Source organism: Glandiceps talaboti, chromosome 10 (assembly GCF_964340395.1).
Source record: "Glandiceps talaboti chromosome 10, keGlaTala1.1, whole genome shotgun sequence".
Lineage (NCBI taxonomy): Eukaryota > Metazoa > Hemichordata > Enteropneusta > Spengelidae > Glandiceps > Glandiceps talaboti.
The window spans coordinates 12783514-12808564 of record NC_135558.1 but is presented as its reverse complement, the minus strand read 5'-3'; the positions used below and the strand labels follow the sequence as shown (position 1 = coordinate 12808564).

The window sequence follows — 25051 nt, the reverse complement described above, 5'->3', positions numbered from 1 at the left end:
ATTTTGTTTATTCCAAAAGAACAATTATGTTTGGTGGACAACATAAATATACAAAACGAAAAAGACAATAACAAAAACAAAAACATTACAGTACCATGTACTTAAAAACGGTTATTAACATTCAAAATTAGCTCGTAAAATACATGGTTTTGCTGTTTTGAAGTATATTTTAGGGTATCTTATGAATATCGGAACACTTGCTGTGGAATAGTTCATTCCAGGAATCAATTATATTTGATATTTGATATTTGCAAATATCATCAATAATACTGAATTTTGTCAAATGATGATTCATACATAATGCCTAATTATACAATATCATTTGCATGTACATGTATAATATATAGATTTACATAGTACATAATTACATGATATCATTTGCATGTACATGTATAATATATATATAGAAATTTACATAATGCATAATTATATGGTATCATTTACATGTACATCATTAATTATGCATTATGTAAATCTATATATATATATATATATATATATATATATATATATATATATATATATATATATATATATATATATATATATATATATATATATATATTTACATAATGCATAATTAATGATATCATTTGCATATACATGTATAATATATATAGATTCCATCCATTATCGAAATACAGGCATTATGATATTAATATTTTGTCATATACCTATGTGACATATCAATCATTCTTGGTGACGTTCAATATATGAAATATTGACATAAGACACCACGATATTAATGGTTAATGCCATCAGGAGGGGTACCTTGCTAATTGGATCTGAAATGCAATTACTAAATTAAAAGTGAAAGATCTTAGCGTTTTTTCAACTTTCTATATAACCACTCAATTTGCAAATGGAAATAAAAACAAACAAACAAACAAAAATGGTGTCCGATCTTCTGGATTGATTTTAATCAGGAAATTGGATATTATATTGATATGATATTAATGGTGAATGTCATCAGGAGGTACCTTTCTGATTGGACATGTACTGTGATCACTAGAGTGAAAGATCTGTCGTTAAACCTGCTTATAATGTAACCACTCAATCACAAATAGAAATAAAAACCAAATAGTGTCTGATCTTCACTGTTAGTGATAACCATGAAAATGGGGTATCTTTGAAAACAGGGAATTTTTAACTAAAACACATTGTATCTACACTGTACATATATACATTTGTATTTCCGAAAGACACTATGTTCATTAAGAACAGAATGCTAATTCATAAATATAGAATGTCATTTCGTAACCAAACCACATACAAGTGAATTACATTGGTAACCACTGGCTTGTCTGATTAAAATCCGATGTATTGTTCACTTCGCGATTTCTTTTTGACTGTCGCGTTTACTTTCATTTGTTCTTTTGTGAGCACTCGTTACATACATCTGACACAATGCTACAGTCTTTCCTGTACCAAAACTAAATGCTGAGTGAACTCACACAACAAATGAAAACACGCAATGCACCGAAACATACGGGTACAGTTCTTCTGAACTCCCTGTTCGAAAAGAGCAAACGCACAGAGCGCAGACAACGATGTTATCATTATTGTTTGGTGGTTTTCTTTCCTTCAGTTTCAAACGTTGAGTGTATATATAGTAAGATGGATTCTGATTGGCTACTCATAAGTATAAGATTTGGTATGGGAGTGCCTATGGTGTTGTGTCAGATGTATGTAACGAGCACTCACAAAAGAACAAACGACAGTAAACGTAACAGCCCAAAAGAAATCGCGAAGTATACAATACATCAGATTTTAATCAGATTGGGCTTGACTGCACTATACATGGTGCATAGGAGAGTAGCTCTTCTCATGGTTGGACAGCCAATTTTATTCTCAGGTATATTTTGAAAACTTTGAGAGAAATTTATTGACTATTAAAATGCACTACAAAATAATCGTAAAAAAACATTTAAAAGTGATACCCAGTCAAGTTATTGTGTATTATGTTATTTGTGGTGCAACGTTTTGGTCTATATATATTAAAGATTTCTTATCTTTTTGTCTTTTATTACAGTTGACAAGAAAGAACTGCAGCAATGGTAAGTTAATTAATTATTAAATTTCAGTGGTATGTACATGTATATGTCTTGTTCTGATTCCAGGAAAACTTTCTGGGAAATGGCATTTCAGGGTAGAAGTTGACATACAACCATGTAATTTGATAGCAAAATTTGGAGATTTTACCCCTCAAAATTTGCATATAATTTACATAAACTGGATTCTTTGCAAAACTTATTTAAAAAAGAATCATCTCTCAGTAAAGACATTTTAGGAAACTTCTAGAATGCTATTTCCTAATTTAAGCAATTACATTTTTTTTTGTAAGCTACTTTTTGGCACAACTTATCAAAATTCAATCTGGTGACCATTTTGAAAATGCTGTGTAGAAGGAGTAAAGAAACTCAATGGTGTACAAATCTAACTGAAGCAACAAACAGTCGTGTTATCATTCTTCGTGGTGCAATGAACTACCAAGAGCCCTTCTTAAACCAGGAAATGCTTTATACCTAAAGGAATACATACATCATGTATTGCCGAGTTCTGAGTATACATGTATTGTCACGATTGATAATATTATGAAAACAGGAAATTTGTTTATGCATAATTTATGATGGTGAGGTTGCTTCCTTTGCTTGATACATTTTGTAGAAAGTAAACCCATTATGTCAATGTTTTAATTGTTGCAATCAACGTTGGGCGGACATCCGTTGGGCGAAATAAATAATGCAGTGTACTCAATTTCAAACTAAATATAGTCTTCCCTTTATATGCATGCCTTTAGCAATTTGATTCAGGTGGTTAATTCTGTTTTAAAGTCTGTGTTGGAATTCTGTCAAACATATCGTTTGTAGTGATGGGAACTGTGCCATTACAGCTTTCTCCAGGGACTTCAAATATAGAACCAGCCAAATATTTGCATATGAATATTAGTTGTTGCAAAAGTGAATACTTATGTGCAGTGTATAAACATGAATAGTATTATTGTATGTAATCCTTGAATATTTTAGTCTAGAAATACAGGTAACCTATAAAGGGATGAACGCACACAATGTCAATAAATGAACTTCATATAGTTTGTTCCTCCCTCCTCCCTGTAAATGAACACACAGCATCAAGACATTTATATACGGTGTAAAACCAGTGTAAAAATCATAGCGGCCACACCACTATGAATGATTGATACAATGCAAAAACATAGCAAACACATCAAATAGCTAACTGGAAACCCAGTACTGTATACTACCGGTAGTATCACATTAGCAGTAATTTTAATCAACTTATCAACATCTCAGTAGTAAATACAAATCCTGTTATTGTTCAATTTTTGAAGGGGTGAAAGTTTTTTGTTTATTGAGCTTGTGTGTCATTGTGCAATCGTCCCTATGGAACCTACTATTATAGACTTGTTTGTGGAGAAAAAAATCCTGTATATTAGTTGCGGTACTATTATGGGGTTGAAATTAAAATAGCATTTTTGAATTTTTGTGACTGTAAATGACATGTTATTCAAATCAAAGAAAGTTTTTATGCTTTGTAAACCCTGCTTAAATCAAACACCTTGTCAGCCATCTTGCATGGTAAAACAAAAATACAAGAATAAGTAGCAACTAAAATGCCTTCTGGTACATGAACTCAGCATTACAGTCTGGTAAATAGTAAAAATTAGTGTTTGAGAACTAGCTGAAGACTGTAGAATTGTCCTATTTTCTCTCAGCAAGAATCTCAAGGTTTACAATGTATTATATACATAGAATGATGAGCAAGAGTGCTACAAAATTATTGAAAATAAATTTTGTAATCCTATGATACCAAATTTTGATGACAATATCAACTATTAAAGATGAATTATTGCAAAAAATAAGTGACAAGATATATGATCCTTCAGGAAATATCGTAGGCCAAAAAAAATTTTGATGTCAAATTTGTCACTTCATGCAAATGTATAGAACAATCATGAGACAGTAAACTGATAAATTGATAGATCAGTGTGGAATTCTCACAAGACCTGATTTCAATTCCAGTAGATATTGTTGCTGACACTGTTAACAATAGAGTACAGAGTTGTGAGATTAGAGTTAGTGGTCTGTCTTAGATGGAACGGTTTGTCTTCAATCTTAATCAAGTTCTCCTTACTGTTGTTACGCATGGCATAAAGAATCGTGGCTCCAATCCCTCATAAATTCTTATCTTTATTAATAAATCTAAATTTATGCGAATTGTTTGTCTTGAATTAATGTTGCACTTGTTATATGCATGAATTAACTCTGTTTATTCAGCATTTCAAGGCCATCAGCTCATGATACAGTTAGATACTATGTAATTCCCCGATATTTTTCTTCGTTCAGCCAAGAAAATATGAGTGACCTATAAAGGGGCCTTATCGCAATGAGTTGAAAGATGTCGAGTAGTGACAAAACCCTTAGAACATAAGTATTTTCCCAGCTGAGTGAAGAACAAATAGTGGTGAATGGATATAATGATATTTGTGCAAATAATGATTTATGTAAAATCAGGAAAAAGACATCTTTTGTAGAAGGCATAGACCTTGAAGACTAATGTGCTGTTAATTGGTATATAATATAGTATGTATAGTCCTACAGTTCATAACATTATTCATAGCAATGTCTAGTCATAATATACAGTGATGTTATTGTTACTGCACGAGAAAACAAACGTCTATATTACTGTTCCATAGTATTTATACATTGACGAGACAAGGTCAGTCTGAACATAGACACTCCATGAGGGTCTATGGTCTGAATAAATGCACTTAAATATTGTCTAGATGTAAAAAAACTTTCAACTTTATTTAGCTAATGACCAATTGAGCCTGAAGTACAATGGTCAAGATCAAAGGTAAGTTTCTAAACAGAGTCAGTACTCATTACTAAAAGTATACTTTTATGCACTTGAGTGTGCACAAAACTTCACAAGTACAGAGTAAATTGCTGATTGACCTTGACCTTGCTGACCTGTGACCTTTACCAATAAAGTACACTTCAGTGCCACTTGTAAGGAAGATCAACTGTACTCTTGATTACACTCGATGTTGATGTACTTGAATTTGAAATTTCTAGACATGTTGACAAACTTTCACAGTAGATGATAGTGCCAAGAGATGCAACAGGTGGGCATTGAATATGTTTATAGTACATGTACCCGTGTAATTGGCAAGTGTTTGAAATGTTCAAACTCAAGTCATTAGTCATGACAGATAAATGTTTTATAGTACATATTCTCATGTAAGTGGCAGGATTTTGAAAAGTTCAATCTCAAGCAATTTATCCTGACAGAATTGATTAATGTTTTTATAGTGCATATTCTCATGTTAACTAGTAACCGTTGGAAATGTTCAAACGCAAGCAATTAATCATGACATAATTGATAAATATTTTTATAGTGCATACTCCCTTGTAAGTGGTAAGCTTTTGAAATGTTTTGAAAATCAAGCAATTAATCATTCAAATAATTAATGTATTATTCATATTATTTTTCAACCTTCCGGTTTTTCAATAAGTACGTATATTTGTAATATCTATTCAAAAATTCCACATGCAAAATATATTGCCCCTGTACCTACGCTAAATATGGTTTTAAAAAAATCATAAGGCCGGCAAAAATTATAGGTGGATTTCTGCGTCAAGTCTGCTGAGACAACACTCAAAAGGTTGTGATGAATGTGGGTGTGTATGTGCTAATGTTACAAATATGAATGTAGTGACTAGCAAGTATACATGTCTTGAACACCACCAGCAGTACATCATGCAGTGTATTGAACAGTGTTGTCCACTGTAATCGCGAGAACTATATATCTAAGCAGTGTGATTTTTTTCCCATGTTTCATTTATTATTTGGATTTTTATGATAGGAGACAAATAGTATATTTGGTTCAGTAGCTGGTCATTATATAAAGGAAATGAGATGTAAAAATTATAGTTAATACAATCCATAAAAAGTATCAAAATAATTGGTATTTCAAATAAAGATTCTTTTATTGCATGGAAGGAAGTACATGTATGATGACCATGTGTCTAAAACAATAGGTAGTACTAGGAAAGGAGCATCCATGGATACACCCTGAATACAGTACAGATCTCGCATTATGGGACATTGTGCATGAACTATGCTTGCATCTTTAAAGCATCAGGCAAGCAAAGTTCATGAACAATGCTCTTGGGGATTACTGTATGTAAACAGCATTCAATTTGCATCTTTGAGGTGTCCACAGAGCATCTCATTAATGGTGCATCAAGTTAACTTTGCATCAGCATCTCATTATAAACATTGCATCTATTGGCATCTAAATAGCAGAGTACATGATTATTACTAAGTTACAATGCATGAATACATAAAGTGCTGTTTATTTTGTTTCAGAGATGCAAGCATTGTTCGATGCAGATGCTTTAATAGTGCAACAACAACAACAACAACAACAGCATATCAATGCATAGTTAGGTGATGTTTTATGTGAGCTGCACTGTAGTTAGAATATTAGGCTAACCACTAACTTATGGCTAGAAAGATCTAAAATAATGATAATTTTATGTAGTTTATTCCCACACTGTGCTTAAAAGCACTTCACAATTATTACTTCTGGCATGGACATTACCAACACATTGGCCTTCCTCAACTTTCAACTCCTGCTATTGCATACAACCATAGAATCTATTTTCGCATAGGTTGTGTGATACAACCCATTGCAGCCTCTGTAAGCACGTAGGCTTAATTAAAGCAACCTACAGTGTGCATGTATCATAGCTAAAATCTTGCACAAGGACTTTAGCCATTTGGAAATGAACTGCAGCAGCATGGCTCAAACCTACGACTAACAGTTCCAAGCTGGCCACAATAACCATTCAAACACCACAACTCCACAACCATACACAAAGCACAATGATGGTGGTAATACTTAACTCTCCTATACACACGTACATGTACATGTACCCTACAAACTCCATACACAATATTTCCTGTAAGACATTATGAAGCATGCACATACTGTCCACATGTACTTGTACATGGTACTTGTATTTACTATCCCTAAACAAATTGACACAAAAATAGCAGGTACATGTATATAAACCTTTCCAAAGTTTGCCATGGTGGCACTCTACTACCTGTCTGTGTGTACCTTGGGGGTATACATGGTATAGGTTACTTAGTTAATCATAGAGCACTGCTGCTTTCGTCAGTGTCTGAACAATACAAAAAACATCCCTGATTTACACTTCTACAGAATACCAAGGGCCAAAGCTCTTAAGAAGCGATACTATGATACCCCCAATTTGAGTGAGGGCGCTGTATTCTCAATTTCCTGTTTGTAGTCTGCAATGCCCTATTTTCAAAAGAACTAATTATTAGTATGCTGTTGGGAAAACACAATCACAAAGTTTTGATTGATCATACAGACCACTTCGGGTAGCATTTGCTGAATTAATTTGTCCAAAACACTTAAATTTAGTATCAATCTAGCACCATTATTAAAAGAAATTTCATGGGGCTTTGACATATTGCAATGTCTTTAGCCTATTCAGCAATCTGGAGCAATTAAGCAATTGGTCTGTATGAGGTGACACATCCGCACACCCACCCACACCACTCACCCACACAAATCATAAATCATAACACATTTATAAAGTTGCATGCTCAAGGGAAAAAAACACTTTTTATTGCATTTCCAAAAGTGGTCGTAAATTTTCATCTACAAAAACAGTAATGAAAATAAAAAGATGTATTGATGCAAGTAGGATTTGTCAGTGACATAAAAAAAATATAAAGAGTAATTTGTTGGTATTGTATATATATAATTATTATTTTTAGATTAGTAGTTGTTATGCACAGAAAATGGAAGAGTATGCACAGAAAATGGAAGAGGCAGATGAGCTACTGTGTACATGTTGTAGGCGTTGGCTGATCAATCAACACATGTAATACAGTCCTAAAGTGTGTCTTAGTCAGACATTTCACTTGCTAAGATTGATCAGTTTTATAAGACTTGTGGACACATTTTCTCTACTGACTCAGCAACTAGTTTATCATTTTACAGTTAATCATATCTTTCCAGTCACAGATGACTATTGGTCTCTCGATGGTGAGATCGATCTGTTGTACAAAACATCCATGGGCACATTGTCTTGACAGATTCATCAGTTATCAGTACACCTCAACATTCTTTATACAAAGCTTTCATTGGTCAGAATTGAATCACATGACATACTTTAAAATAAACTTAGCTTGCACTAGGTGATATTACCTGCACACGCAGAGGCTATTGCTCAGAACTTTTGCTCACTGGAGTTATTTTGACCGCTGCACATCCATTCTGTACATCATAACAATAAAGCTCTTTAGTTCATGTGCTTGTAATGACATGGCCACTACAGTGAGACACACAAGCTTATTTTGTGCAGAAGTTAACTCAGCTGTAAGCTTGGGCATCATCAAGAATTTGATAAGGAGCGCCATATTATTTCATAAATGGTACATCTTTCCAGCCAGTACAGGACTAGCTGTTAGTACTAAGCAGTTTGTTGGTGATGAGCTAAATCTATTAAGTCCATAGACACCTTTCTTGACGGATTCATGAAGCTAGTGTACATTACTGCTATTTGTTGGCTTGTCATCGCCTGGCGACGAGATTGGTCTGTTGAAAAGAAAAATGTTAAAATAAGAAAACAAAATGTTCACAACAAAACCCCTTATTATATAAACCCATACAAAACATATGGTCACATTTTCTAAACAGATTCATTAGTAACATGTAGTTTGTCCAGCGACTTGGCTATCTGACTTGATAATTTACTGACTTGTGTTTGCCAGGTAGCCAGGTCCCTGGGCTTTCAGCTAGTATTTATATATATATATATACCATTTTAACTATAATTATAAATCTTTCACTTCATTAGATTGGTAGTTGTTTCTTGATGGATAGATTAAAGTGCCATGTTTCAAACCTGGGTCATCGATTTACATGTATGTTATCTTATTATGACTTGTTATAGTCAATTTGAATTCAGTGTTTTCTCTAATGGTTGAGAACCAAGGTAACAGAGACTGGAAATAGTGTAAAACTTGCTTAGATTTCTGTAACTTGTAATGTACCATAATTTAGGCAGACATAATTAAATTTTGATAGTGATGTTTCTATAGATGTTATTCTGCTGGTATTGTTCAACACATATTGACATAACTAGCCCTAGCAACCGTAGTGTATACTGCAAAGATAACAACAAGGTTGGTGAAGGGACTAAAAGTGTATGCATATATGCCTAGCAACAAGACCACGCCCATAGCAACAGTAAAGATGATCATGTGTATTGCGTGGGTATCTACAGGGATGGACCAGTATGTGGATAAACATTTTTTCAACAAATGACACCTAAAATGTACAGTTGTGCTACAGTGCCATTGGCGCTGTTCTCATGACATGCTAAATGCATGTACAGTGTGAGGCAGTTGTAGCTACATTTTGGTTCCACCAAGCAAGGATTAGTTTTCAGCAATCATCATGGTATACATCAAGGAAGTATTTACAATCATTCTCATGTTAAAGTCTGGACATATGATACATTTCTGTTTCACCGCACGACTTCAATAAAGAGTTGTACCATCAGTATGTAAGACTGGTCATCTGTAATACCAGGATTACGAGCAGGGATGTCACATAGTTTACATAAATGTGCATTTTAATTTGCATATCTTCAATGAGCTATTCGAGTATGGTGAGCATAATAATAGGAAGTTAATGATTAGTTTCTATGTAAGTAATCTTGTAAAGATCGGTGTTACGGAAAGTTGCTGATTAAAACTGAAAGGTGATGACAGTACCTCTGTGTGCTGGACACAGATTTCAGGCTGGCGTCCCCAGCAGCACATTTGGCTATGCGATCTTTTGTTAGCAGAATGGCCTGGGAATCTAGCTCTAAGACTACTGAGAACTATACACAAATGCATCATTCTAAACCACAGCCTCTTTTACTTGTACAGGTCAAGATGCACCTCCAAGAGATTATTTTGTAGTGTCACGGACAAAATAACAGCACTGGTTTGCGAGAATGATACAAATGTAAATGTAGTATAAGCTATAAACTTAGATACGTGAATTTTTTTTAATATCCTGGTTGCTTAGATAAGATAGATAAGTTATCAAGTCGGTTAGGGTATACACTCTGAAGAACAGTGATTTGGTCATAGCTAGATAGTCAGCTACTTTATAGATAGATAGATGGCTAGATGGATTGATTGATTCCTCTGTAATAACAAAGACAGCTCTAAATGTCTAACAGGTTTCACATAAAGTGTACTTCATCACTGACTTATGGTCATGGCAGACAGTGTACATGTAATAAAAGTTCTGTAGCTACTCATCTTTGACTCAGGGTGACAGGACCCATGTGTCACTTGTACTTTCCACAGCTGAATGAAGAAAATGTTAGGGAATGATGATATATGTTGGATAGGCAGTTTTGTCCTAAGAGATTTTTACAAGAGAACTTGCAGACTAATGAATACTAATGAACAGTATGCAGACTGACACTAATTAGTACAACATAATACTGAAGTAATTCAGTAGGCTGTAGGCGTCATGAAATGTGTATATATGTAGTTGTGTGTGTGAAAATGACAAAAAACTGTCAGATCGATTGCCTTGAGATTTGGTGGAGACATTACTTTGGGAAGTTTGGGTGTCTACATGTAGATGAAAAAAATTGTTCAAATGAAAGTGATACGATCAGTGGTTTTCAAGTTACATTTACATCTAAAAAAATTATTTTCTATCAAAATACAGTAGTCAGTCTTTTCAGTGGTCTTTGAGGTATGGTTATGTAATGTTACCAGATCAATTGGGTAAAGTCCATGGGATGTTACATTATCATGTAGGGGTGTTTTTCTCTCACTGCTGTCTATGTCTGACATTGGATTTCAGTTGTGCACATTGCAATTGGCAGTATTTTTTTTATGCATACATTGATGTTGTTAGTTCAGATTTTACACAAATAGGACACTACTCAGCCGGATGGATTTTAGTTTCTACAAATATGTACACCTTATTTATTTTATTCAATTCTGAGGATGTACAGAACAAGTCCCATTTACAGGCTCCAACGATACAATAATGCACATTTATCAAATACCAAAACATGGGTAGCATTAATGATAGTACACTTGAAAAAAACAAGACAAAACAAATAATTAAAAATTAAAATGACTTTTGACATTTTAAATAAACCAAATACAACAACTGAAAATAGAGTTTAAAAGCATTATGATCAATCTAAAGCAGTGTTACAATTTAAGGTCTGAAAGGGCTAAAATATCAATGGATGAATCACTCTGAACAGTTTCATCTTATGCTCCTGATTAAAGGCAAGTACATGTACATTGTAGTTTTGAATACTTAAATGACTTCGCTGTTCTCTACTTGAAGAGTTCCCATTAAAAGTTGAAATAAAGTTTTGTCAAGAGGGCAAAAGTAATGTACTGTGATGGCTAATTTATACAGGTATAAATTGTTGTCTGATATAATATTGCAGAGGCACCTGGTAGTAGATAGGTATGTTTATGATGTACATTAGAGTCTCAGAGTCTCCTAATGGGAAATGATACATTGCACATTTCCCAATGATGAATGGAATACAACCATAGTTTTGATTGATCAGGAAAATTAGTTAATGCTTGATTGTTTATCATCATTTTATCTGTCTAGGTTACATTTTTTAAGAGATCTATGAAGCCCTCTTTTATGACATGAAATAAAATTTATGAATTATTTAATATTAATACACATCCTGTCCATACAGATGTCCATCTGATTGCCTCTAAGGAAAAGGAGTTATTTATGACATTTTACAAGTTTTTCCATAACTTTATAATATATGCATTCTTAAAGGACTTGAAAGGAGACCTTGTGGATTCACTATATTTAATACAATCTTGGATGTTAAAAGATGTTCAATTGTTTGTTACATCCATACAGACGTCCATCTGATTGTCTCAAGGGGAAAGTAGGTATTAATGGCAATTTACAATTTTTTCCCGAACTTTATAATGTATGCATTCTTAAAGGGATAGGAGACCTTGTGGAATTACTGTGTTTATTAAAATCCTGGATGTAAAAAGAGATCTACATGTAATGTCTTGGTTTCATTCATTTTTATTTATGAGCTGGCATCGATCAGCACTAGAGCAGAAGTGATGTGTGGGCGTTAGTGGGTACTTCTGTTAAACATTTGTCAACTGCTTCCATTGTTTCAATTACAATAACAGCAGAAACAGTCAACAATATCTTTAATGGAAGTCCCAAGGAAGGCTAGTCCGTCATCTCCATCTGTGTTCCGATTCATGATCCATACTGATGAATGAAAGTGAAGGAAACATATTTTATCTTGTTTAACATCCAAGTTTTTATTAGACATAGTGAAATCAGAAAGAATCATTGCCCTTTAGGCCGTACTAGATGAGGTTTTTGTGTCTCTTTATATAGATAAAAAATGGTGACTCTGGTTGAACTAAGCTTTAGTGATCTAAATATCGTCTTTGAAAATAAGCCTGCATAAAATGAAAATAAGCTTGCATAAAATGTCTGCATATTTGCATTCTCTCAATGCCATTAAACCAGCTTAGGGTGAGATTGCATCCTCCATAACAAGGCTGTCATCATTTCCATCGTTTGAGAACTCAGGCTTAGATGTTAAAAAATGATGACGTCTGTAACCCTGAAGAGACACAACAGTTTATCGATCACATGATGAACCAGTGTGATCTGATTCAGCTGTCAAAATGTACACAAGCAGCAGAAAATGATTGCTTTTCGCAACACTGACATGTACAATGTAGTTGTCGGATTTAGGAATGCCCTGGTGACAGAATTCATGTGACTTGATGAGTTGAACTGACTTAAAATCCAAAAAATGTAATCTGAGAAATTATACACACCATCTCTGAATTGCAAGTTTGACCTTCATAAATTGTGTTTTGTACAGTCCTGTAAGCATTCCAAATAAGAACTATGGCTTATATTCGATTTTCTATGCAATTAGATATTATGCATACCATGTACATGTACACTCACAGGTAGATCTGATATGAGAGATGGCAAATGTCATTGAAGACTCAGATCTTAACAAGCAAGATTAGTGGTTAACACCGATATTCAAAATACATTCAACATGCCGTAGATTTGCAAATTGTTGATTTGACCCAGAGCAGTTCTGTTTATTGGTTGTCTACTACACCATAACAATTATTCTTAGGGGAAATCATTGATGTATTTCTTAGATATATAACATGTGATGTCTTCGCCACACAGGTAGATATCAGGTACATACATTGTACATGTATATGTAAATTGTAACTTACAACAATGGCAGCTGAGCTAGACATGTATATCTAAGCTAACTAAGGTACAAAATAAAACTTTTAAGTGCATAGAATTAAAGCATTCACATTGCAACCTCAATCCTATCAGGTCCCTAATTATACATATGGGGTTTGGGTTGACTGAGGCACAGTCATGGTTCAAACCTTGCCCAAGAGTTTTAGCCATTCAGAAACAAATGGCAGTGAAGGGGCTTGAGCCTACAACCTGCAGATTTCAAGTTGGCCACTCTAACCATTTGCCCATCATGACTCCACGGTGTACCTTTAAAACTTTACCGTCAATGGTGTCTAGCCAATCATGTAACAGGAAGCTAAAGGTGTCATGTTACCAAAATTCAGCCAATGATATACGTGTATGTATAAAACTTTAGCTTCAGTGGTATGTAGCCAATCAATGACTGGAAACTATCTACATAGGTATCATGTGACCACAATTCAGCCAATGGTATACCTGTAAATCTTTGACAAATGACACTATTTTTTTTCAAATAATAGAATGTCATGATGATCAAATGATTGGAGTGGGCAGCTTAGAATCTACAAGTTGCAGGTTCAAGCCTCAGTACTGCCCTTTATTTCTGAATGACTAGTGTCCTTGGGCAAGATTTGAACCACAACTGTGTCTCAGTCAACCCAGCTGTGTAATTGGGGACCTGGTAGGATAGAGGTTGCAATGGGAATGTTTTAATCCGATACACTCGCAGATGGATCAGATATGCTTCTCAGGGAGTTTAGGAAGTATAGGGACTGTTTTGTCATGGTTACAGGTCTGTGCCAAGGGTAATAATTGTACAGTGATTTGAGCACAGTGTGAGAAAGTGTTGTATGAAAGATTTTTTTAACATTGTTATTATTATGATGAAATCATGTGACCCAAAATTTAAAATATACCAAGGCAATGGATTTAATATTCTTTCAGCTCAAGGTCATTATGATTAGAATCATGTTACTGGATGATAAAACATTTGGTTCAGAAACTGGATCTGATAGTAAATAGTTGTCTCTTTTTGCCCCATTAAGACAGAACTGACATCGTTTTATGTATGGTTAGGTCAGCATTCATATTGATTTTAGTTTTACTGTCTGTGTTATTGATTTGTACAACTTATTTAATATTCTAGTCGTGCTGTTTTCAAGACAAAAATACCTCTTTTGAGGATACTCTGATTAAAATTAAACTCAAGGTTAGTGAGTAATTCAGCTGTGATGAGATGTGCAAGACATGACCTAATTGCTAAATAGTAGTTTATTAGCATCGTTACTGTCAGTGATACTGACGTAGAATGTTGACATTTTTTGGATGGAAATGCCTGTTTGTCAAATTGGGAGTCACATTGTATCAATCATATTGTGCAAGTGCTGTATTGTTAGTCAGTCAGTTATTGAGTGAGTGAGGGAAGCAGTGAGGGAGGAAGGGAGTGAGTGAGTGAGTGAGTGAGTGAGTGAGTGAGTGAGTGAGTGAGTGAGTGAATGAGTGAGTGAGTGAGTGAGTGATGGATGGATGGATGGATGGATGGATGGATGGATGGATGGATGGAGGAATGGAGGGAATGACTGAGACGGATTGAGTGAGAAGGGAGGAATTAATCAATGAATGAGTCAGTGAGTCAGTTATTTAGTCAGTTGAATGAATGAATAAGTGTGTGTGTGTGTGTGTGTGTGTGTGTGTGTGTGTGTGTGTGTGTGTGTGTGTGTGTGTGTGCGTGCACATATATGTGCAAAGTGGGTTAGTGGATGGGTGACTCAGTGAGTCAGTCTTTCAGTCAGTCAGTCAGTCAATAAGTGAGTTAGTTAATTTGGGATTTTAATGTTTTCTTTTCAAGATAATCAACAATCTTTTATTTTTCCAGAAAGTAAACACAGTATTTGGCAGCCATGTTGAAATCTAAAATGATACGATTTGGACATTTTTTCAAAAATTTGTGTGGTGATCACTGATTTTTTTCATGATTTTAAGTAAGAATTGGTGTGAGTTTTCATAAACAATGTTACTTCCAAAAGTTTCAAATTTTTATTTCAAAGGCACATACTACAATGTACTGTATTTTTATAGCATTTGAAGGTGATAAAAGTATTACAAGTATTATGTTTGTAGATTATTTCATTCAAATTATTGATCCAATATAAAGGACACAGTATATTGGCATTATTATACAGTAACGTTTCATATACAGGTTGAAATTTTCATTATTATTAAATTTTCTAGGGGGATGGTGTTTGTGAAAACATTTGGGAAGATATGAAATTTTCATATTCTGGTCAATTATTATCAAAAGTATCCATTTGTGAATTTACAAATTCTGGAAAGATCCACATTGATTTATTGATAATAGTTCCTCTGATCTTTCTATTTTCTTTCCAGGCACAGAGATTTTATGAAGGATTGCCCTAGTGGAGCATTACGCAAAGAGGTAGGACTTATATCAATATTGAATTCTTGTTTTCACTTCACTTTAATAATACATTGTACATCATCTCAATAAATATTTTCAGTATACACGTCGTGCTTTCTTTCAATATGTACAAAGTGCTGTATAAGTGTATTATCCTGGCGTACATGTATACCACCTACATGTATAATGGTTTGACCCATTATATATGTATACCTACATTATATGTAAAATGGTTTGACCCATTGTACTGTACTTTCTGTGTTCCCAGGGTAGCATAAATACCTTACTGTTACTCAGCATAACTATGCATATTCCTGTGCAAGATGATCAAAAAACATGGATACTCAATATCGTAGTTTGTCTAATAAATTATTAATTGATTAATTATAACCACAGAAACAAAACTTAAAAACATCACATTGTGGAATCCTGATGATCTAATAATAGATCATATTGCCAGCTTTGAATCTACAGATGATTTATCGCAGGGTCAAGTTGCACCAGGGGCATGAGGCAACAATTCTGGTGAAACCCAAAAATTATAATGATATCCAGGTAATAAAAGGCCCAAGTTAGCTATGAGTCACATTTACATACTTACTTCTTTATTTGTAGTTTATTTTAATAAACTCATTATACACGTCTACACATATTTGTTATTTTGGGTATGTATTTGTACACTTTCCGGTCTTTTAAAAAATGAAACATTTTTAAAAATCGCAGAAAAAGTTTATATAAATATGGAAGACTCCAAAAAAGGATAAAGGAAAAGAAACTATATGGATAGATTTTGTCTGTAATGATTTAATGGAACATGATCATGGTGCATGCAAAATCGACGCTTAGTTCGCTCGCGACAGCTGACGCTTCGATGCGTGACGCGCTGCTTGCCGTGCTCGAGCTCAAACGCATTCCTTGCTTAAACTTGTGATACAGAGGGGTAGGACAAGGCATCGAATAAACCAATCAGGACGCTTCAATTCGAACATGTGACCCATGAATTTTCGCTCGAAGCTCGATACCACCTGCTGCCCTCTTGTGGTGAGGTATATATTTCGCATGTTTCAGTACATTGTGGCATTTGCGGGACAGTAAAACAGATTGCCGAAATAGCATATTATATGAACTGAAGCTCCGAAACGGTGCGTCTTTTGCGAGGGATATAAACAAAAACACAATTGATAATATTTTGGTTTAATCAATATTTGATGCCGTAGAGTTACGGTAGGCTCGAACACACAGTCGATTCCGGTCTATATTATTTTCATAAAATTACATAAAAATAATCATTGAACATTACTCGTCATATCTGTGTCTCTTCAAAATATATCTTTGAATGAAAGAGAAAACGTAACAACATCATTTGACTAAGTAAACAAAAACGCGTAAGTTTGCCCGAAACAGAAAGCGTCCGTGAACGAGGGCAATGTGGTTTCAATCTTACGACGAAAAAGAACACCAGAGTGTCCTACCCTTCCTTTTTTAGCAATTGAGCAAATTGAGCAAATTGAGCAAATGTCGAGCTCGTGCATATGCAATTTTCAAAATCCAGTACTTTTATGGACGGTTGCAAAGATTTGAATCATTCGAGCTCGCGATCGCGAGCGCGCGACGAGACAGATAATTTATATGACAGTTGGGGGTGCTACACAATCGGTACACTCCACACACGTTAGACTAGACATGCATTACGCATGTTACGTCCCAGTCCGCCGTATTCTATTTATATTTCAGCGCGTTTCAAGTTACTGTATGTATTTTTCAGTGTATTTTAATTAGATATTAATTATTGATTCAAGATAATGAAGTAATTATAAACTTGACGGAACTTTTTAATATTGTCTTTATTCATGTTATTCAATTGTTGATAGACACCAGAATTGTTGCCTCATGCCCTTGGTTGCACCATTGCCATTTGTTTCTGAATGGCTAAAGTCTTCAGGATTTGAACCATGATCATGTCATTGTCAATCCAGCTGTATAAGTCTCAGCACCTGCAGTAACATTCTACCTCAAAAGGGTCAAAATAGAACGAGATGATTGAATTATCCACACTCGCATGTATTGTATTGCATGTGTTGCTACTAGTAGCTAGCACATGTAGCGGAAGTCTTTGATGTCCACCAAGGAATCACATGATTGTCATCTTTGTGGCATGCCTACAAGTAGGTGGTAAAATTTCCATTTCAGGTATTATTATTATTTTATTATTATTTTAATTTCTTAGAAAACGCACTACACATACGTCACAGTGCGATGTACAGAAACTCTAAAAAGAATATGCAAAATTTAAAAATATACATTGCAAGTGGTAGGGTAAAGAACACACAGTCCTGAGGTGAAATAAATGTACAGCAAAACAAAAAACGAATCACTGATAATACATATTAAAAAGATAGGTACTGAGAATTGGGGACCTAGTAGGATTGAGATTGCAATCTGAATGCTTTAAGGAATAACATATGCATTTACTAAAAGGCTGCCAAATTGTATGCAACCCCCCCCCCCCCCCCCCCCCCCCCCCCAGGGAGGTATGGTAGTAGATTTGTACAAAGCCTGCAGCTGTGCAGCTGTACTGTAGATCTGTGCCCAGGGTCATGATTGTACAGTGATTTGAGCAAAGTGTGGGAAAACAAATATTTAACATCATATACATGTAGTATACAATCTTTCACATGACAATCACATCCTTCCAGGTACCCATTTATATCATAGAAATCCAGATAACATCCAAGGGCACTCAAATTGTTTTGGTCAATCTGAAAGAAATGGACTGGGCAGGATTAAACCTGCAATATACAGAGGCATACAGAGCTGGTGTATGGTTTATTTGACGTGTCAATCTGAAAGAAATGGACTGGGCAGGATTAAACCAGCAGTATACAGAGGCATACAAAGCTGGTGTATGGTTTATTTCATGTGTTAATCTGAAAGAAATGGACTGGGCAGGATTAAACCTGCAGTATACAGAGGCATACAAAGCTGGTGTATGGTTTATTTGACATGTCAATCTGAAAGAAATGGACTGGGCAGGATTAAACCTGTAATATACAGAGGCATACAGAGCTGGTGTATGGTTTATTTGACATGTCAATCTGAAAGAAATGGTCTGGGCAGGATTAAACCTGCAATATACAGAGGCATACAGTGCTGGTGTATGGTTTATTTGACGTGTCAATCTGAAAGAAATGGACTGGGCAAGATTAAACCAGCAATGTACAGAGGCATACAGTGCTGGTGTATGGTTTATTTGACGTGTAAATCTGAAAGAAATTGACTGGGCAGGTTTAAACCAGCAATATACAGAGGCATACAGTGCTGGTGTATGGTTTATTTGACGTGTCAATCTGAAAGAAATGGACTGGGCAGGATTAAACCAGCAATATACAGCGGCATACAGAGCTGGTGTATGGTTTATTTGACGTGTCAATCTGAAAGAAATGGTCTGGGCAGGATTAAACCAGCAATATACAGAGGCATACAGAGCTGGTATATGGTTTATTTGACGTGTCAATCTGAAAGAAATGGTCTGGGCAGGATTAAACCAGCAATATACAGAGGCATACAGTGCTGGTGTATGGTTTATTTGATGTGTTTCATCATCATCCCGCAAAGAAACAGTCAACATGTCTTTTCAATAAGAAAAAAAATCAAGAGGACCGGAGCTAAAATTTGAAATGAATATCCCCATCTATTTTGATGAATTCCATGTAGTCTAAATTACATGCAACAACTAAAAAAGTAACATCTTGTTTTTTCAATTTCCTGAAGTTTTTTTTTTATCAGTACATTGTACATTGTATATTCAAAAAGTGATACAACATGCGTTTGTTACTCAGATCCAGCAGCGGTAGAAATAGAAACATTTGCATAAACCTTTTAGGGTTCCTTCAAGAGCTTCCCATACCAAATTACTTTTTGTGACAAATTTCCGGCAAGTTTGTGGCAAATCAATTAGTTTGCAGGGCACAGGAAATGAGATAAGTTTTGCAGCAACCAGTAGCAAATCATATCTGTAACATTCATTTGATACCTGTATTGTAGGTTTGTGCAAATCTTTTCCAACCAACCAAAAATCATTTTACCATCATTACATGGATGTGTACAGCTGCATAAATACATATACCCACCCACAGGTGATTTAATAGTTCAGGGTGTACGACATTTATAAATTAAGTAAGTCAGTATACCTACATGTAGCAAAACAGTCTCAAAAATATATGCCAGTTGCTGCTAGTGAAGCTTTATTTATTTATTTTTTAATTCAGGCAGCCAGTAGGATAATTGACCTGTTTTCAGTAAAGGTTTGATGTATTGTACAAAGGGCAAACATTAGATGAAAATAACTGAAAAGTTGCTATAGCTGTGATTAACTCACAATTGAATGCTTCAGATTTGGCAGCAAGTACACATATTTAGGCAAACAAAACGTACATTTAGAGATTCAACTCTTGTGAAGTGAAGTGAATAATTGTATACAACATGACTAAGGTTAGCTTCAGTCAAGCTGAGAAGCACGCATTGAGAGATGATGATATGAAATTAGCTAAATTTCACATCATTTACCATAACGCACAGTAATTGCTTCAAGGCTGCCTAATAATATGCCCAGGAACATTCACATTGATGGAGGCCAGCATGTCATGAGTACAGCCATCAAGCTCAGCCCACAGGGGACAGCCATCGTCAGTACAACTTATTTCTTTCAAGCAATTTAGTGAAATTAAAAATTAAAAGTGTTAGCCTGCAAGAAAATCTCTTTCTAATTGACATCTTTGGGAGATGTAATTGGGAGCATATAATGCATAATTTATACATCTGTGTTGTACAGTCACTCCCACCTGTTTGTGGTGCTGCCCGGTTTTCCCATGCCTCTTTACTTCTGTAGATTGTCAACCTTGACTGAATTCAAAGTTCAGTGGTGCTATAGGTATGACAAAGTGTGTCTCAATGTCTCAATGTGTGTGTGTGTGTGTGTGTGTGTGTGTGTGTGTGTGTGTGTGTGTGTGTGAAGAGAGAGAGAGACACAGACAGACAGACAGACAGACAGACAGACAGACAGACAGACAGACAGACTGTGTCTCAGTGATTCTGTTGTTTGTGTATGTGTGTTTCTGTCTACATAATTGCATGTGTTTGTGAATGATTTGTACTTATGTGTATGCAAGTATGATTCAGCTTTGTGTGTGTGTGTGTGTGTGTGTGTGTGTCTTTGTCTGTCTGTCTGTCTGTCTGTTAATCTGTTGTTTTTAGCTTGTTTATTGAAGTCATTGCAAGGGTTATGGCATGAGGTGTAATTTCTGTGGCTGAAATCAATTCTCTAAGGTTCCTTAATAATTAATGCACATACAAAACATGTACCATCAATAAAAACTTTATTGGTAACATGGCAATAGAAACAGTTCTCTTGTTATTTAGTGTGTTTACAATGGTTTGGGAATAATATCATCATATTCATGTAGGCTTTATCTACTTACATGTACTGGTATATTGTGATACTCATGATGTAGTATACATGTAGCAGACAAACATGATATGCAGGATAGCATTGAAAAGATGAGAGTATTGTCCAGGGAATTATTCATAGATACATGTAATAGGGCTACATGTAATAGGCCATTCCAGACTGCAAACAGGAAACAGAATACAGCGCCCTCGTTCAAATTGGGGGTATCATCACCTCATAGTACCATTTCTTAAGAGCTTTGTCCCTTGGTATTCTGTAGAAGTGTAAATCAGGGATGTTTTTTTTTCGTATTGTTCAGACATTGAGGAAAGCAGCAGTGCTCTATGATTAACCGAGTAACCTACATTGTATACCATGTATACTCAAAGTACATACAGACAGGAAATAGAGCGCCACCATTTCAAATTTTGGAAAGGCCTATTACAATCCTCTGAATGCAGTTATTATAACTCCAGGTATAGTGGCACAATGAATTTTCAAAGGAATTGAAAAACTCAAGATGAGTGTTCACCATGGGAACACTGTATCTTACATCAGTGGCATTGCTTTCTGTCTTTGCCTCCCCCTTTACTGATAATTTACACTGGCTGTCAAAATGGAGTTAAAATACCGCAGTAGTGACAAGTAATCCATTGGGAATGCTGTTTGATGTTTGCATTGTCAATTCCAGATCATCTGTGGTACAATTAACAACAGCACAGATTGACTTTTGCTGGAAAGTGAAAGGAATATGGAGAATATAGTGTTCATGGTTCCAAAAGTAAATAGAGGATAGTATAATATAGTAGTAGTTATGTGTACTTTGGAACGATAAATTTGGAAACGAATGCAACATTTCGATCCATCTACTACGGACCGTGATCACGCAAAAGAATATGTTTGGAGTTAATTACGGGTGTCATTATTGGTTCATCTCTGTTTTGTGCTGACACTCGATACTGGCTGTGTTACTGTAAAAGTGTTATTTTAGGGTGTGGGCCCAAAAATCAATTTGATTGGATTTATTTTCCTATATTACTGTACATGTAACAGGTGATTCAATACTGTTTACTGCGTACGATATTACAAGAAAGTCATTATATCTAAGAAAATAGATTTCAAAAAAAAATGTTCCAAATGCAGCTATCGTTGTGCTGCATTAATTCTAGCTCATCCTTGTTTTGTGTGGACACATATTAGTAATATGAAAGCAAACTACAGGCAACTGTAAGACATTTACAGCTGTCGACATCAGACTGTGGATGAACGGAACCTGTTACAAACAGGGAAAGTAAACAAATGAATTGAATTAATGACACTTGGCTCAGCATGTTGGAACAGCAGAGACTTGTATAACACACCATGGTTTGATAAGAACAGTTTTATGGCTTTTTTATGTGTACATGAAATGTCTAGGGAACTGGAAATTTGTTTGTGACCGTGAACTATTATGTAAAGTGGCCATAAAATTGTTCTTATCAAATGATTGAATGTAATGCAAGTCTCTCTACTTCCAACATGCCATGCCAAGTGTTACTAATCCAATTCATTTGTTTACTTTCCCTATCAGGTTCCGTTTGTCCACAGTCTGATGACGACAGTTGTAAAAGTACCATCGAAGTTTTACAATTTTTCATATTTTGTTCTCATACTGAATAATTCAGGAGGCATAACCTAATATTGTAATGTAATTTAATGAAACCAAATGTCAAAAAATACATTTTTTGATTGATACGGTTTTGGCAATTTCTGATAAAATTTATTGTGTACCATGGAAATTAGAAATATAAATATTGCTCTGCATGTTGAAACAGAATCAATCAATTACCTTGGATGAAATTATGGTCATTTTTCTTCCTGAGTTATATCTGAGTAGACAGCAGTTTTGATATTTACCTATTTAGTTATTCCATCATTACAGTCAGGTGCATAGATCAAGCCCACACAGTGGTGATGTTTTGACATTTTCTGGATGATTACTGTTGTGATGAATTCCCTTGATGTATGTGTCTTGACTCATCGTGACGGATATACATTTGTATAGACAATAGTGGATGGCACGGTAAATGCCATGGAGTAAACTTAATCAAACACTAATGGTGTGTGTCATTTCCTAGGAACATCACATGCCTACATTTCACGGCATCAGTAAGGGAAGATCATACAATATCGCACAAGCCCAGTAAACAAACTTCTTTCATTTAGGAAACCCCCCTTTCCCCTCCCCCTAAATGAACGTTCACAAGTGCAACATCAACGCGTTTAAACCATGATGAAAATTGCAGCAGTCACATCACAACAATTGATGCAACATGACGGCAAACACATTAAAATGCTACTGGAAACCCAGCACTGTATATTAGTTACATTCGAAGTAAATTTTATCAACTTTAATATCAACATCTCAGTAGTAGATACAAATGTACCTATTATCATTGAAGGCGTGAAAGTTTGTGAAATTTGGTTAAAAGTGCAAAAATTAAGTTCATCAATCAATCCAATTGATGCCAGACCCCTTCCCCCAAACAAATAAAGTTCATTTATTGACCTAGTATGACTTGTGCAATCATCCCTAACACTCATGGTATCTGTGTATCAAATGTTACATCTTAGAGGAATGTTTTACAATGTACTTACGTTTTTTCAACACCTCCTAGTGGCATTTATTCACTATACAGTATCCATGTTGTTGTGTTTTACTGCAAAGCAAGGCTTGTCTTGACAGGTTGTCACACTATTGTTATCTTATCAGTGAAGCAATAAGGATTGCATATGGTCATACATGTATGTACATGTAATATACATTTTGTATGATAAGAATAACAACAATATTACATTGCATAATGAGAAGAACAACTATATTAATATGTAATAGATGGATGGGTAGATAGACAGACAGACAGAGACAGACAGACAGACAGACAGACATGGATAGACGGGTGGGTGGGTGGGCAGACAATAGACATGCAGATAGGTATGCAGACAGAGAGACAGGTAGGCAGTCACAGAGACAGCAGATATACAAATGTAGAGACAGACAGACAGACAAACAGACAGCCAGAAAGACAGACAGACCGACCAACAGACAGATAGCAAGCAAAATTTCAACAAATGTTTCATTTGAAATGCAGCTTTTTATTATTTCCATCAACATTGGGAGTCCCTTTCTGCTACACTGTATATATATATATATATATATATATATATATATATATATATATATATATATATATATATATATATATATATATATATATATATATATATATATATATATATATATATATATATATATATATATATATATATATATATATATATATATATTATATATATATATATATATTATATATATATATATATATATATCAGTACATTTGTATATCTTCAACATTGAGCATGACAAATGTGATTTAATATTCAAATATCAAAAATGAATATCCTTGATGCAAGCTGTCACTCTGACAACATACATATACCACAGTGTTACTGTAATTGTCATGATGTCATGATTATTGTCAAGCATTCATGTACATAAAATCCTACAACTGTGAACAAACCATGAAAATGTAACACCAACTACATGTGGTGACTGGCTTTCAAAATATTAGTTGCTAGACTAAGTGCATCATACTGATGTATATACATTTATTATATTGTACATGTAGCAGTAGTAATTAGAGGTCACTGTATGCCTAAACAGCAATCATTCTGAAGTTGACTTCCTGCCCATTAGTTATGACCATCTGTTAACAAATATATTGTAGTATCTTGTGCCAAGATCTGTAACTGTGGTTACATAGAGAAAGAAATC

The 25051-nt window shown here is 34.8% G+C and overlaps 1 protein-coding gene across 1 annotated transcript in view; it reads left to right on the top strand.

Annotated features, from left to right (window-relative positions):
- Window positions 1-25051, top strand: part of LOC144440999 (neuronal calcium sensor 1-like) — a 73324-nt gene that overhangs the window by 13360 nt on the left and 34913 nt on the right. Inside the window, exons 2-3 of the mRNA XM_078130504.1 lie at window positions 2033-2057; window positions 15761-15809. Coding sequence (XP_077986630.1) covers window positions 2033-2057; window positions 15761-15809 — 74 coding nt within the window. The remainder of the gene's footprint in view (window positions 1-2032; window positions 2058-15760; window positions 15810-25051) is intronic.